Below are 15,734 nucleotides of genomic sequence, written 5' to 3'. Positions count from 1 at the left end.
AGCACCTTGCAAGCAAAGTCACTGTCACCACAATGTCCAGAGAGCTATGGTGGCAGTGTCTGCACTTACCTACCTGCTCCTGCCTGCTCCTGCCTGCTCCTTCCTATGTGCCTGTTCCTCCCTGCTGCTTCTGCCTACACCTGCCTGCTTGCTCTTGATCCTCTCTGCTCCTTCCTGACTGTTCTGCCTGCTCCTGCCTGTTCCTGCCTGCTCATTTCTGCTTTTGCCTACCTGTTCCTGCCTGCCATCTCCTGCCTGCCTGCAGTGCTACCAGCCTGCTCTCTGTCAGACAAGGAGCCTCATTAGCTGTTGGCAGAGGAGGAGAAAGAGTTTGTGCCCCTGCCTGCACCCCTCCTGCTCCCTGCACTGCCTGGGCTCGCTCCCAGGCAGGTCACAGCTGGCCCTGAGGCTTCTCAGGGGTATGAGACTCGACCTTGGACCAAAGGCTTCTTCTCCCTCCCAGCAGAGACTAGGGACACGTGGCCATGGGGACAGACATCTCTGCTCTCTGTGTGCTCAGTGCCAGTGGGAATGTAGCAGACATCCTGGGAGGAGTGTGGGGAGCCTGACTCATCCCCTGAACGTCCCATCTGCCCCCTCAGTGCCACTCTGGCACAAAGTGATGCTGGCCGTAGCACAGCAATGTTGTGGTACTTCAGCTTCCCGTGGCTGAATGTCACTGGCTGTGAATGGTTAAATAGATCTGAGTGAGTCACTTAAACAGACACCATAGATGTGAAAATAATTGTCTGGGCAGCCTGTGCCTGCCAGGCCGCCAAGTAATCCTCACACGGCCTGTGACTCAAATCAAGCCAGAAGGAGTGTTCTTCATGATGCTCAGTTGGAAATATTTTGAGGGAAGGCACCCAGCCCTGTTCCCTGTCCCCTCCTTCCATCAGTGTGGTCTTGTGCACTCCCTGAGTGCCCAGCATAGGACTTGTCCTGTGTGTCCTCAGTGGCAGCTTCACAGCAGTGCACAGAATTCACACAGAATCATAATGAACCTTAAAGACCGTCTCATATCTCATCTCATCTCATCTCATCTCATCTCATCTCATCTCATCTCATCTCATCTCATCTCATCTCATCCTCATCTCATCTCATCTCTCCTCTCATCCCCCTGCCATGGCAGGGGCATCTTCCACTGTCCCAGGTTGCTCCAAGCTCCATCCAACCTGGCCTTGGACACTTCCAGGGATGGAACAGCCACAGCTGCTCTGTGCACCTTGTGCCATGGCTTCCCCTCCCTCACAGGGAGAAATGTCTTCCCAATATCCCATCTAAGCCTGCCCTCTAAGAGTAGAAAGCCATTCTCTGTTGTTCTGTCCCTCCATCCCTTGTCCCCAGTCCCTTTCCAGCTCTCCTGGAGCCTCTTTAGGCACTGGAAGGGTCTCTAAGGTCACCCCTGAGCCTTCTCCAGGCTGAACACCTCCAGCTCTGCCAGCCTGGCTCCAGAGCAGAGGGGCTCCAGCCCTCAGAGCATCTCTCTGGCCTCCTCTGATCTTGCTCCAGTAGCTTCACATCCTTCCTAGGCTGGGGACTCCAGATCTGGAAGCAGGTCTGCAGGTGAGGTCTCACAAGAGCAGAATAGAGAGGGGCATCCCTCAGCCCAAATCAACAGGGAGAAGGGAAAGTACATGGCACTGAGTTCTGTGAAGTTGCTGAGTAGAATTGAAGGTGGGTATGGGTGGGAAGGGACCTTGGAGGCCCCTGGCCTGTCCCCTCCTGCAGGTCCAATGCTCAACCTTTCACCCAGCCTTGTGCTGAATATCCATGAGGACAGACATCCCACAGCCTCTCTGCATCTGGTATTTGACCCCATCATGGATGTTTTTCTTAATATCTAATTTGCATTTTGCTTGTCCCAGCTTGGTGTCCAGCACTGCTTGTCCTCTTCCTGTGCACCTCCAAGCTTCAATAGGAAGCTGAATGTCACCTCCATGGACCAGCATGGCCCCATCTTCTCTCCACACTCCTGCAGGTCTCAGACAGCAGTAGGAACACCCTTGGCTTTCCTCTTTCCAGCTGAACAGTCCCATCTCCCAGCCCATCCCTGGGTCCATGGCAGGTTGTTGTCTCCAGCACTCCTGGTCCTGATCTGCTTACCCAGCCTGGATGGCTGCAGGGAGTTACTCAGCCCAGGCTGGTTTATTTCTTTATTAAGAAATAATTATTAATTCCTTCTTACTGCTGTTATTAATTTCTTATTATAACAGTCTCTTGTTGTTTATTACTTTCCTGTTATTGCAAATTCTTTTCAAGAAATTTCTTTGCATTAAAATTTCTCATTATTTCTTTATTTCTCATTATTACAAGCTTTTTTAAGAATGGGGAAAAATAATTAGTCAATTAAATGAGAATTTAAACTGAAAATGCCCCATTTGTGCCTGTTCTCCAGCAAATATCCTGGGGTGAAGGATTTCACAGATGTGTTCCTTCTCTCCTTTTCCCAATAGTGCTGAAGCTTGTAGCTTGGGGATGGGAATATGTACAGCCCCCAGAACAATAGGACCTTCCCCCAGAACATTCCCATCATCAGGATTTACTAATTATGCCTGTGACTGGCAGCTGGCATCAGAACCATTGACATGAGTCAGTCAATATGCCTCAGCTCTATTAAACAGATTTTTATTTAATTAAGTCTTGATCTTATCAAAATCAAGAGGGAGTGTTGGAGTGGCAGCAGTCGAGCTGCACTGGCAGACCACAGTTGGGTCCCAGCATTCTGGGCATGGGGCTGTGCCCCTACCCCAGCCCTGCTGCTGTGTACAGGGGGTCTGGCAGCTCCTGAAGCACAGACTGGTGAGGGGCACGTCTGAAAATCCTGGCTTCTTTCAGGACACACTGGTTTCTGGGAGAGGAACCTCTGTGTGATCACAGGTTCTCAGGATGGTTTGGGTTTGAAGGGAATTTGAAAGGTTCCACCTCCCTGCCATGGATAGGGACACTTTCCACTAGACCAGTTGCTCCAAGCTCCATCCAGCCTGGCCTTGGACACTTCTTGGGATGGGGCAGCCACAGCTGCTCTGGACAGCCTGTGCCAGGGCCTCACCACCCTTATGGTCCAATCTTTCTTCTCCATGTCTAACCTGACCTCATTCCTGTTCCATTTAACACTTGTGTTGGGACCCCAGAGCTGGAAGCAGCTGGAGGTCTCAGGAGTGTTGAGGAGAGTCCAGCATGGAGCATGAGGTGGGAGCACCCCCAGTCTGGGGTGGAAGTGTTCCCAGTCTGGATGTGGGAGTACTCCCAGTATGGGGATGGGAGTGTTTTCAGCCAGGGGTCGGAAATTCTACCAGTTAGGGGGTTGAAGTACTCACAGCTCGGGTCTGTACACTCTGCAGGGCAGCAGATTTTAGTGGTGTCTGCAGCACATCCATGTTTGCTCTTTCCTCTCTCCCCAGAAACGAAAGAGGAGCTGGAGGAGCTGATGTCTGACATAAAGAAGACGGCGAACAAAGTGCGCTCCAAACTAAAGAGTGAGTGTTGGCCTCTGATGGAGCTGTGGGGCTCTGCCTGGAGCACTCTTGTCCCAGGCTGGAAATACTCCCAGGGATGAGCATCACCTTCCCTCTCTGCTGTACCCTCCAGATGCTTTTATTTGCCCTTTGTGAATTTGCCCCCTTGTGCCCGGTTCCCAGAATGGAATTGAGGGAATGGGGCCACAAGCAGCTGGTGGGCTCTGAGTAAGTCCTGTGCCACACCACTGGCAGGGGTTGGACACTGGGCACACCCCAGCTTGGCCAAAGGTTCAGTTCAGGTCTGGGTGAGTGAAGAAGTGCTGGTGTGCTGCAGGATGTGACCTTCACTTTCCACTGTTGGAAGAGTCAGTCAGTCTCTGAGGTGTGAGAACAAGGTGGATGTCAACCCACTGAGGGTCAGGGTTGTGCTGGAGCACTCAGACAAGCCCAGAATTCCAAGACTGGACCCCAGGGGACTGAGGGAGTCAGAGAGGATTGCAGCATCTTGAGACAGGAGGCAGGTCACCCCGGATTTGCCTGTGGTGGTCTTGGACATCAGTTTGGGGTTTGGTTGACATTGGTGCAGGAGACCTGGGTTGTGTCTGAGGAGTAGGAGAGGAGATGGTGCTTCCCTCAAGGAAGTGTCCTCACTAATCCCAGGGTTTTGTGGGATTCTCACAGTTGTGGAGCCCTCAGATATGCCTGAAGCCCTTTATTAGGTAGGTCACCACTATTGTGGCATGTCCCATGTGTGGACCAGGAGACCTGTGCCTCTCTTGTTCCCATGCTCCCTTTGTCCTCCTAATACATGATCTCAGCTAGAGCCAGGAAGGAGATCCAGGGCCCATCTTATCTATTCCATAGTCCAAGGGATCCATTCCTGTGGCCCTGGTCACACTGGGATCCCTGGTGATAGGGTTTGGCATTAAAAAAACAAAAATCCTTTTCCCAAAGTGTTTTGTGAAGTGTTTTGTAAGGGACTTTGAAAGCCTGAAGGATTGTAGGACAGGCTTCTGTTTCCTGCTCCCAGAAAAGCCTCTCTGGTATCATATTTACCTGGAGCAGCAGATGACTAGTCCTTGTGCTTTGTCCCAAACTGCCTCATGGACAGCATGATCAATGACAGAAAACAGTCAGGACTGATCAAAAACAACATCTGCTGACAACAAACTGACTTCTTCAGGCCAGACATTACTCATGCAGGGGCTAATTACTAGCTTCTTGGGCAAATGTGATTTTACTAATGATCAGAAATGCTCAGTGTTTGCCAATACCATTCCTTGGGGATGGGGAGTGGTTTGTGATGAGTGTGAAGGAAGCCCAGTTACTGATGGAATATTCTGAGCTGTGCTGGAGGGTGAGGGGCAGCTCCAGGAGAGGGGAGCCCCTGCTGCAGGAGGAACCTGGGCTGGGCTTGAGGGACCTGCTCTAGAAAGGAATGGGCTGAGGACAGCCAGGCTCAGAGAGCTGTGAGACATCAGTATTGGGAATGGGGTCTTCAGCCAGACTCTGGGGATGCCACCAGCTCATCCTGGGTGGTTTTCATGGATATGGGTGTTTCTGCATGCTGGTCAGCCTGCTCATGGGTGCTTTCTTCCAAATTTTATAAGTCCCTGAAATTAAGTCTTTGAATTAGTATGTCCTGAGCTGGCCTTGAGGAGCAGGTTTCATGGAATCCTGGAATGATGGAATAGTTTTAGTTGGAAGAGGCCTTGAAGGTAATCTCATTTCACTCCCTGCCATGGGCAGGGACATCTTCCACTACACCAGGTTGCTGTAAGCCTTGTTTAACCTGGTTTTGGACATTTCCAGGGATGGGGCAGGATTGCATTGTCCTACTCTGTGCCAGCCTTCCTGCTCTGCAGCCCTGTGGCCTCTCCCTGCCCAAAGCACAGTGGGACATGTCAGTGCTCCTCGCTGCCGTGATTCACAGGCTGTGGGCAGTGAGGGCTTCATGTCATTTACCTTCAGAATTACTGGGGCAGATCCCTGCGCTGCTACATGGGTGCTCAGCATGGTGCAGGGCACTCATGCCAGCATGGTGGGTACTCCCTGTGCCAGTCCAGACAGCTGGAGGAGCTGCTATTTTTAGGTTCCCTGGAGGAGTCTTGAGGTTTGGTATTTTGCAGAGACACTTCAGCTATGGATTTCCTCCTCCTGCCTCTCTGCTGGAAACAGCTCTCCAATTTGTTTGAATACTGGCAATCAGACCTAAGCATCACATTGATTTTATGTGGAAATCCTGGCTCACCAGCCTGGGGGTGACAGTGCTGCCCTTTCAGCCCCAAATCACAGCCAGTGGCCAGGCACCAGGTGCTTTGCAGTCATGAAACAGGGCTTTGCTGCCAGGCTGAATGGTGGAGTCAGGATTTGGGAACTGCCCAGTACCAGCTGCTCCTCGATCCGGTCTTTCACAGTCCCTTTGCCAAGCAATCCCTTTCTTTGGTTAAGCACTGGAACAGGCACTCTAGAAAAGAACTGTCCCTGGAGGTGCTCAAAAACTGAGTGCATGTGGCATTTGACAGTGTGGTTTAATGGACTTGAGGTAATCAGTCGAAGGCTGTCTTTGGTGATCTTGGAGGTCTTCTACAACCTTAATGATTCTGTGGTTGTTCTCCAAACAGCACAAAGTAATGTGTCCTTCTACCCTGAGCAGGCATTGAGCAGAGCATTGAACAAGAGGAAGGACTGAACAGGTCGTCGGCTGATCTGCGGATAAGGAAAACTCAGGTGAGCCTCTGCCCTGTGGCACCAGGAGAGGGAAAGTGGGAACTGGCAGCTGGGGGATCTCAGGATGTGCTGGGAGAGGAGGACTGTGTTTGGCTATGGAGTGGATTTCTCTGTGTGAAGCTCTGTCCTCCTGCCCAATCATGCAGAGCTGGTGTAAAGCATCACCTTCAGGTGATGCTTTGGTGAGAGAGCATCAGGTGGGTTGCACCAGGTGCTGCAGCCTGGAATCTATCCTTGCATCCCTGCAGAACTGTGTCCTCTGTACTGGGGAATATGGGTGAAGACAAGGCATCTCAGAGCCTTGTTCTGCAATCAAGAATGTGTTTTAGCAAACCATTAAAGGGATAAAGGCAACAGGAGCAGCCACTGCTGCTGTTTATCACCTGGGGTGGGATCCAGATGTAGATCTGTGGCTCTCACAGGGGGTTACTCACACACAAACAGTCCTGCTATCTCCAGGTTCTGCAGTGGTGCTGGAGGAGTTTTGGCTCTTGTCGTTTATCTCCTCCTCAGCCTGGGAACCACTCAGGGAGTTGCTCTCCCATCCACTGCTGGTACCATATCAATATGGCAGTGATGGTCATGGATCAGCTCTGCAGGTGCAGCTCCTAGCTGGAACCCCAGCACCCTCCAGCCCTGCACCAGCAGGAAACGCTGTCCCAGCTCTGCCCAAGGCCGTGGGGGAACCATGCTCTGCAAAGCTGGGGAGGGGAGAAGCCCACCTGTCCCTAGGACAGGCAGGTCAGGGAATTGCTGGGGAATGGCAGAGCCAAAGGATGGTGCAGCAGCTGGAGAGCAGCAAGTTCTGATGCAGAGCAGCCCTTCTGTTCCTTGTGGAAGGGTTCCACTGTGGACAGAGCTCTGTTGCAGCTGGACAGTGTCAGGCTGTCAGCAGATCCCATCCAAGGAAAACTTTCTCTTCCCAGTCCAGAGACACCTCTGTGTGCTGACAGCAGTGCTGTGAACCCCCAGGGTGTTCTGCTCTCTTCTCTGTGCTGACCCCCTCAAGAACTGATGCCATCCCAGATGCAGGTGCCAGTGGCAGGGAGGGGAGGTGGCAGTCAGTGGTGATGGCCCCTAGTACTGGTTGTGACATGCCCTTGTTTCTCAGGAAAAGGCTTTACTTTGGCAGTGTCTTGGAAAACTAGAGGTGGCCACAAATGAGACCTGCATAACCCAGGGCTGTGGATTTGAGAGGGTTTAGATTTAGTCTGTGTTGAGCTCTGTGGTTCAGACATCACCCTGTTATGTGGGAGAATGGGATTCAGGGCTCTGCTCCACCATGAAGCCATGGATTGATTTAAGTTGGAAGGAACCTTCAGAGGTGATCCAGTCCAACCCACTGGCAAGGGCAGGGAGACATTCTGCTAGACCAGGGTGCTCCAAGCCCCATCCAACGTCGCCTTGGACACTTCAAGGGATGGGGCAGCATCAGCTGATGTGGGCAGCCTGTGCCAGGGCCTCACCACCCTCATGGGGAAGAATATCTTCCTCGTATCCCATCTAACCCTGTCCTATGGCAGTGGGAAGCCATTCCCTCTTCTGCTGTTACTCCAGGCCCTTGTCCCCAGTCCCTCTCCAGCTCTCTGGGAGCCCCTTTAGCACTGGAAGTGACTTTTGGTCTCCCCAGAGCCTTCTCTTCTCAAGGCTCAAAAACCCAAACTCCCTGAGTCAGGGAGGTGGGAAGTTTTCTTGCAATCTGGGCATTTCTTAGCATTTCTCTGGGTGCAGAGGAGCACCTCTAGGCCATGGCACAGAGCCCTGAGGTGAGCAGTGTGACACTGAGCTCTGTGGTCCCTGACTCTGACTCCTGCAGGTGCTTGTCTCCCCAGAATCCGGAGGGATGGAGACACTACAGACCACAAACGTGGTCCAGTGTTTGACCACTCTCATGAAGATTTCTTCCCCCTTAATATGGGAATTCTATGTCCTAGCTTTGTCCCTCATCTCTTTTCCTGCCCCTGTCCACTTCCAAGATGTTTTGCTTCAGCTTCTCTCTTTGCTCCCTCTGGGTCATTGTAACAAAAGGATCCCTCTAAGCTTTGTCACCTTCAGCTGACCAGACCCTGCTTCTTTCAGCCTGTCCTCACTTGTCCTGTGCCCCACCTGGGATCACCACCACCTTTGTCCTTCTGCAGTGGCACTGATTCCTTGAGAGGCTACTTGAGTTAATATGTTTTGTTTTATGAGTTCAATCACAAGGTACTTTTTTATATGCTTTTTATTTGCTGTGAATATTCAGGTAAGTTTATTTAATGTCTGAAAGCCATTTAAATGCTTTTTTCCAGCTGATTTTGCACAAAACTCCTTCAAAAATCAAATGCAATATTGTAGACAATTGGGATGCCCATGGGAACATAAAATAACAATCTGAGAAAATCAACACTGAGTTAAGTAACTTCTTAAGCAAAAGAGGTGTAGCATGGTGTGCTAGTGAGCAGGAAGGGACTCACTCAGCACCCAGGCTATATTTGGCTCCAGATAACATATGTTGATAGTTTTCAGCTGAATGAGAATGAAGTGGATTTTAGGAAAAACAATTTTGGAACAGCAGAAGAGTCTCTTGGATGGCACGTCACGTTGTTGCTGGATTTTGAGCTGAGATGCTTGGGAGATGTTCTGGGCCAGCACCTCTTGAGCAGAGGATAGAGCTGGAGCTGCCGGGGGCATTGGTGTGAGCTTTGTGGTGGAGAAGGGAGAAGATGAGCAGAGGTTCTCCATAAATTCTGTGCTGTTACTGGCTTAGAATAGCTGCAGAGCCAGTGCAAGCATACCCTGGAGGTGTCTCCAGTGTTGTCTCCTGGAGGTAGAGCTGTGCTGGCTGGGGCTGCTCCAGGTGTGGGAACAGCTGCAGCAACACGTCTGAGTGCTGGTGGTACCAGGCACATCTGCCCTTCCCTGTTCCCTCGCTGTGCAGAGACTGTCCAGAGATGGGAGCAGAGCTGCAGAAGGGTCTGGAGCACAAGTCTGATGAGGAGCAGCTGGGGGAGCTGGGGGAGTCCTGTCTGGAGAAAAGGAGGCCCAGGGGGGACTATCTTACTCTCTAGACATCCCTGAGAGGAGGCTGCAGTCAGCTGAGGGTCGGGGTCTGCTCCCAGGGAACAAGGGACAAGACAAGAGGAAACAGCCTGAAGTTGTGCCAGTGAGGGTTCAGGCTGGGCATCAGGGTGAATTTCCTCACTGAAGGGGTTGGAAAGGGGAAGACCAGGGAGGTGGTGGAGTCCCCATCCCTGGGGGTGTTGAAGGAACAACTGGAGGTGGCACTCAGTGCTCAGGTCTGGTTGAAAAGGTGGGGATTTGTCACAGGTTGGACTTGATGATCTTGGAGGTCTTTTCCAAGCTAAATGATTCTGTGATTGTGCCTTTGAGCAAGGCTGACTACTGTTTCCCCAGCACTGCAGAATGATCCCCATGGGTCCATCCTGTGCTTATGCAGGGTCTGGCACGTCCCAGCAGCATGGCACTGGCAGGCAGGGCTCAACCCAGGGCACTGCCATGGCCTCACCTCCATGCTTTTGAGGCACAAGTACTGCAGGGAGGGTGCTTCCAGCCTCCCAGGGCATCTTCTCGGGGCTGGAGGCTGTGCTTAGGTAGGGCTGGATGAGGGGTGCCCCTGGTCTACTCCCCTGTGGATGTGTCACCTGCTGCCACCTGCCCCCCTTGTGCTCTGTCACACTCTCTGAAGCAGCATTTGGGCTGGAAATGCTGCTTTTGGGGTGGTTGGAGGTGCAGGAGGTGCTCAGGGCTGAGCCTTCCCTCTCATGGAAGCCTCAGCTCCCTCTCTCCTTCTCTTCCCTCTCAGCACTCCACGCTGTCCCGCAAGTTCGTGGAGGTGATGTCCGAGTACAATGCCACGCAGACTGACTACCGGGAGCGCTGCAAGGGCAGGATCCAGAGGCAGCTGGAGATCAGTGAGTAAACCTGGAGTGGGAACACAGCTGTGCTGTGGGTGCCATGGAGCCACATCCTGCACTGACTCCCAATGGATCAGAGCTGCTCCTACGGCTGGGCAGAGCTTCCCAGGAAAACCCGGGAGGCACGGGAGCCTAGGGGAATGATGGAACACAGCTTCTGTGGGACATGGACGTGGGGTGGTACCTTGGGCAAAGTGCATCCAGCAAGGTACATCGCAAAATGCTGCAGAGAGAGCACAGGGATCACCAGTAGAGGAATTTCTTCCGTGCTTGCAGCTAATTTTTAATTCAAAGAAGCTCATGGGAATCCCTGATTCCTGTGTGTAGTTGTCCTTCCTCAGGGTGCTCTTCTTCATGGGTGAACTCAGCTAAACATGAAAATTCTTGAGATGGGAGCATTCCCTGCTCCCATTGTCTCCCTTGCACAGGAAGAGCAAAAGCCTCAGTGCTGCCCCAGGCACCTCTCTGGGCTCAGGACCTGATGTCTCTTAGAAGCCATTACATTGTGGCCAAGGGTGGACCTCAGGTGACACCTGTGAGGCTGGTGACACCTCACCCAGGTGATGCTGCTGTGGCACTAGATCTGAGTCATCCAGAGCCCATCACTTAGGAGAAGTCCAGTCCTGCCTGTTTATAAAAACACTCTCCTTATGGTTCTGGGCATTCAGTGATACCTGGATAGTTTAGAGCAATGGGATAATCTCCCAGCAAAGAACTATGTAATTAGGAGAATAATCAAGAGGGAAGTCAGGGCATGCAGAGATTAAAGGAGATTTTTGCAAATAATCTCACTCTCAGACATGTTGTGGGGTTTGTGCTGAGAATGGAAGGCTTGAATTTAGTATTTTTTTTTCCTGACAACCAATTGGATGTTTTTCTTTCCTCCAATAACTCACTGTGAATAACAGGAGATCTGTGAGTCAGTCTGGTGTCCTTGGTGGTCACCTCCGGGAATGTGCTTCATTGGTCTGGGAATGTGGGTGCTGTGTGGTGTGGGAATTACTGTGGAGGGCTAGAAGGAGACGTGGCTGTGCAAGCCTTAATCTTTGTTCAGATTAGTCTTTCTGGTGTCTAATACTAACAGGGCTGGATGGGAAGGCTGACTGACACGAGGCTCGACAAGAGCTTGCCAGTTTGCTGTAAAGCAGGATGTGTCACTGCTCCAGCTGCTTTACTCATCCCTCATCCAGCATCACCCTGCAGATGACAGCTGAGGAGTGGCTTGTTATGTGAGCAGGAATTTAAGGTATCCCTGTGCCTCCGAGAGAGGAGATTTGGAAGGACTCAGCCATGTCCTTGATTGATGCAGACCATTCCTCTTGTTTTCCTACTGGATTTTGGGAGGGCTCTGCTGCTCTGCTTCTCTACTTAAATTCTGAAGATACATTGTTATTGTGTCTGCTCTGTCCATCCTGCCAGGTTGTCAGTGCCTGACAGAACCTGATGGGTGCAGGGAAAGGGCTGCTCAGGAGTCCCCATGGAGCAATGTGTGGTGTAGGGGAGATGTCCCAGTTCCTAACAGCAAGAGACTCTTGTTCTCTTCAGGATGGAGGTGTGGAGGAGCATTGGAGATAAGTGCATTTCTCAGTGCTACAGAAGAGGTGCAGAGGTGGGATGGGGTTGTGCTGGGGAGGGACATGGTCCTTTGCACAGCCCTTTGCCAAAGCTGGATTCCCCCATCAGGACAGTGGAAAATATTTCCTGGCAAAAAGACTAATCAAAAGGAACAGTTTAGGGTTGTTTTACCAGGAGTGCTGCCTGGACAGGGGCTCTGCTTGGCCTGGGGTGTCCCAACCAACACCTTCAGGCCCAGCTGCTCCAGGGGCTCCTGCACAGGCTCTTTGGAGCAGAGCTCAGCTGGGATGTGGTGACTGCACACATCTCAACAAAACCCTCAGCTCTCGTTTGTCCAAAGATAGAAAGTGCTGGGAGCTCTGACAGCAAAGCCAGTAAATCGCTCGGGTTTTCAGAGTATGAAAGCAGGAACTTCTCAGCTGCTCTGGACAGGCTCCCCAGCACCCAGCAAGTTTCTCCATCCTCACCACATCTGTCTCTGTGAGTAGGACAGTGGCAGAGTTGGTGATGTAGAGGGGCTGTAGCCACCCCCTGGGGCTCCCCACAGCCCTCTCAGGATGTGTTCCCTTCTCCTTGTGTAAGCACTGCTGTGTCTGTGTGTGCCAGAGGTTGTGCCTGGGTAACCATCAGCATCACCCTGCCCACCCAGGGGCATCTCTGAGGAGATCTCCTCTCCTGCACAGGAGGGGCTGCACAGATGCTGCTTGTTTTTGGGGACAGTTTTGTTATGTGCAAAACCAAGGAGACAAAAATAAAGTATATTCTGTATCTGAGGGCACTAGAGATTTCATCAGGCCCTGTTGTGCCAGACCAGGTGAACTGGTGTGCAGAACAATGAGCTGTGGGTGCATCCCACCCTGAGGCAAGAGAGTCTGGGGACTGATCTGGCCCTGGCAGTTCATCTGGGCCACCCCAGAGCTTATTTAGGATTCCTGTGGCACTTCTCATCTCAGGAATGACCATGGGATTTATCTTGAGTGCAGGTGCTGAGGGACAAGGTGGTGGGTGGCACTTCATGATATGCTGGGCAGGGTTTTGTAGCTGAATCTTTCTCATCCTGATACCAGCATGGGCAGTGCCAGACCTGTCTGAGCTGGGTGACAGCCAAGTGGGCCAGTCACTCATACGTGTTACCTCACACACAGGTGGACAGGACAGCATTATTCATCTCTCCCATGAATTGTATGGATTTGTGTTTAATAAGAGCATAAAATCCAGCTCCAGGCAGAGGATTCCAGCCTTGGAAAGGTGCCTTGTTGTCAGCATGTCTGGCATGAGCCCCAGCTGTGGCTCTGCAGGTGCTCGTGCAGCCCTGCTGCTGGGAGGAGGGATGCTGCCAGACCAGGGGATGCTGCCAGCCTTAAGAGCCCAGCTGAGCCCTTATTTGGCCATGGCGTGTTGGACTCCTTCAGCCCTGAGCTACCTTCCCTATTTATAGACCATCTGCATGCAAAATTGGACAAACTGGCATCCAGTGTCAGCTGGGCTGTGGGACTGAGCTGTGGCACCAGAGGCTTCCCTGGGAGCTTTCCCCACACCCTAACAGGGCTGCTCCTGCTCCATCCCTGGGAGCTGGTCTGTGAGGATGGTCACTGTCCAGCTGGGCATTACAGGGCCAAGGACTGTGCCTTGAGGTGGGAAGTCTCCTCAGTGGCTTCATGTTCTCCTGTCCCAGAGTTTTCAGTGGCTCTGCAGCAGTGTGACCTGGGCACTGTCTCTCACCATTTTCTTCCTGCCAGCTGAGGGCTGAGGTTGCTTCTCCAGCTTCCTCCATGCTCTGGGCTTCTTACTGGCAGAACTGCTTCTTCCCAAAAAACTTTAATTGCTAGAGATGTCAAGTATGAGGCATATGTACTGTGGAGCTCTCTGGGGAGGCACAGGTTCAATTTTCAGGATTTTCCAGTGTTTCACCAAATTTCAGGGCAGGAGTGTTTCCCCAGGCCCTTCTCCCTTGGTGCTACCTTGCAGTGGCTCCATCCTTTCAGTCCCATTTATGACTGTGCTGTAGCCCTGTGGAAATGTCAGCTGCAGATCAGGCAGGTAGCCAGGGCACTTCGAGCTGATTTTACTGCTGTAGAAGAGCTAATGACAGACCAGGAAGCCAAACCATGAAGTCCAGTTAGGAGGCAGTGGCCTTCCTGGGAAGTCCTCTGAGGTCCTGCAGGTTGGTTATATTGTTTGGCACGTGCTGCACTGGGTGGTGTGGGTGAGATGCAGCCTCCATGCCCCAAGCTTTGGCTCAGCATTAAAGTATGTTCTTCCTGAGCAGCTGTGGACCTTGGCCAGGCCAGCACTGGTGTTAATGCCTTTCCTCTCATCCTTCACTTTGACACAGCTTTTATCAGCTTTGTGCTCTGCATTAGGGGAATGAGGCAGCAAGAAGGACAGGATGAGAACATGTATCCCACATCCCATCCCACCTCTGCCCATGAGAGATGTGGCATCTCCTGGAGCTGATCCCACTGCTTGCCCTTCAGGGCTGCTTTGAGGGATTTGGCAGAGCAAGTAGCTCTCCATGCACAGCACCTGGCATGCTCCTTTTCTTTGGGCCAGTGACTGCTCAGAGCTGGGCACATCAACAGGAGGGTTTGTAAATTTGTGCTGCTTTCTCCCTTGTTCTCCCTCTCTGGGAGCAGGGCAGTGTCAGCCCAGCACAAGGAGCCAACAGGCAAGAAAAGCTGGCAAGGGGTGTCGTGAGTGATCCTGGGTGGGAGTGATGGTCTGTCACTCTAAAACATGTAATGGTGTCTGGAAACAGGCTGTGGACCCCTTATCAGAGCTGGGGAAAGTGGGGAGCTTGATTGATGCTGAGATCTATGAGTACATAAGTGGCAATGCTCAGGCCTTACATGCATGTGTCACCCCCCCTCAGGTTGTTTTTGTGACTCAAAACAGCAGCTTCTCAGGGCTTTGGGGTCACTACCAGGTCGTAGTTGCCTAGACCAGCCTCACACAGAACTCCAACCTCTGCCCACTCATCTGAGAGCTGTGCTCTGCTCTGCCCCATGTTCCCCCACTTTGAGGTGCCCTGGACTCATCTTGGAGGATGCTGTTGTCCTTTTCAGTACCACTGGCTGCAAGGCAGCTTGTCACAAGGGAGCACCTACAGATCCCAGCCTTGCTCTGCAGGTTTTGGTTTCATCAAGCTTGGTGGAGTCACTTGATTAGCTATTCCTGCCTGACAGCCCTGTTGGCACTGGTGGGGTGTCACTTGCCCTGTCTCAGGTGACCTGCTCACCCTCCCCATCCCACTGGGCAGCCCCTGCCCAGCATCTCTATCTGTTTGGCTGTAATTCCACGTATCCCACATGGCTGCTAGCCCAAGAAATACACTGCAGTTCATGCAGGGATCAGTGTCATCCATGGAGTGATCAGCATTTGTCTCCACTGTATGGGGTGGGAAAAGGAAGGAAAGGACACACATGGAGTGGGTGAATTATTTTTAGAGGAGCCATGGGGCTGGAGGTCCCCAGAGACATGGAGGGTTTTGCCAGAGGGGGAAGACAGAGCCTGGCTTCTGTCACACAGCAGCAGGGCCAAAACTTTTGCAGTCCAGCTGAGCCCAGCATCCTCATGGCATTGAACTGGCTGGGACAGGGTTTGTCAAGAACCTGCTTGTGGCTTCTTTCCCATCCCTCCTCCTTCACAGACAGCATGGATGCTGGTGGCTGCTGGTCCCTTAGCACTGCTCCCTGCCCTGCAGGAATGATCAGTGTGTCCAGGAGGGACAAGTGGGTGTTCCTGTGTGAGCTGAGCCAAGCTGGCAGCGTGATGCCCTTCAAATGAGGAGTGTCAGAGCCAGGCTGTGAGAGGGCAGCCCTTCAAGCTGCCCCTGTGCTCTTGGGGCTGAAAGCTTTGCTCTGTTCCACTCCTGGGAAAAATTCCATGGAGTCAGCAGAGCCCTGTGGTGGGGCTGTGGGACCTCTGGTGGGGACAGGGGGCTCTTGGCTGACCTCTGTTGTGTGGTTGCAGCTGGCAGGACCACCACCAGTGAGGAGCTGGAGGACATGCTGGAGAGTGGTAACCCAGCCATCTTCTCCTCTGGGGTAAGCAC

General features: G+C 52.3%; 1 protein-coding gene across 1 annotated transcript in view; it reads left to right on the top strand.

The window, feature by feature from the left end:
- STX1A (syntaxin 1A) overlaps nucleotides 1-15,734 on the top strand; it is a gene marked incomplete at its 5' end in the record, with an annotated part of 52,702 nt that overhangs the window by 34,026 nt on the left and 2,942 nt on the right. The window contains 4 exons of the mRNA XM_062506888.1: nucleotides 3,405-3,479; nucleotides 6,118-6,191; nucleotides 9,994-10,102; nucleotides 15,653-15,726. Of these exons, the coding sequence (XP_062362872.1) occupies nucleotides 3,405-3,479; nucleotides 6,118-6,191; nucleotides 9,994-10,102; nucleotides 15,653-15,726 (332 nt within the window). The remainder of the gene's footprint in view (nucleotides 1-3,404; nucleotides 3,480-6,117; nucleotides 6,192-9,993; nucleotides 10,103-15,652; nucleotides 15,727-15,734) is intronic.

This window comes from Cinclus cinclus, chromosome 22 (genome assembly GCF_963662255.1).
Source record: "Cinclus cinclus chromosome 22, bCinCin1.1, whole genome shotgun sequence".
Classification (NCBI taxonomy): Eukaryota; Metazoa; Chordata; class Aves; order Passeriformes; family Cinclidae; genus Cinclus; species Cinclus cinclus.
This window is presented reverse-complemented; position numbering and strand designations above follow the sequence as displayed.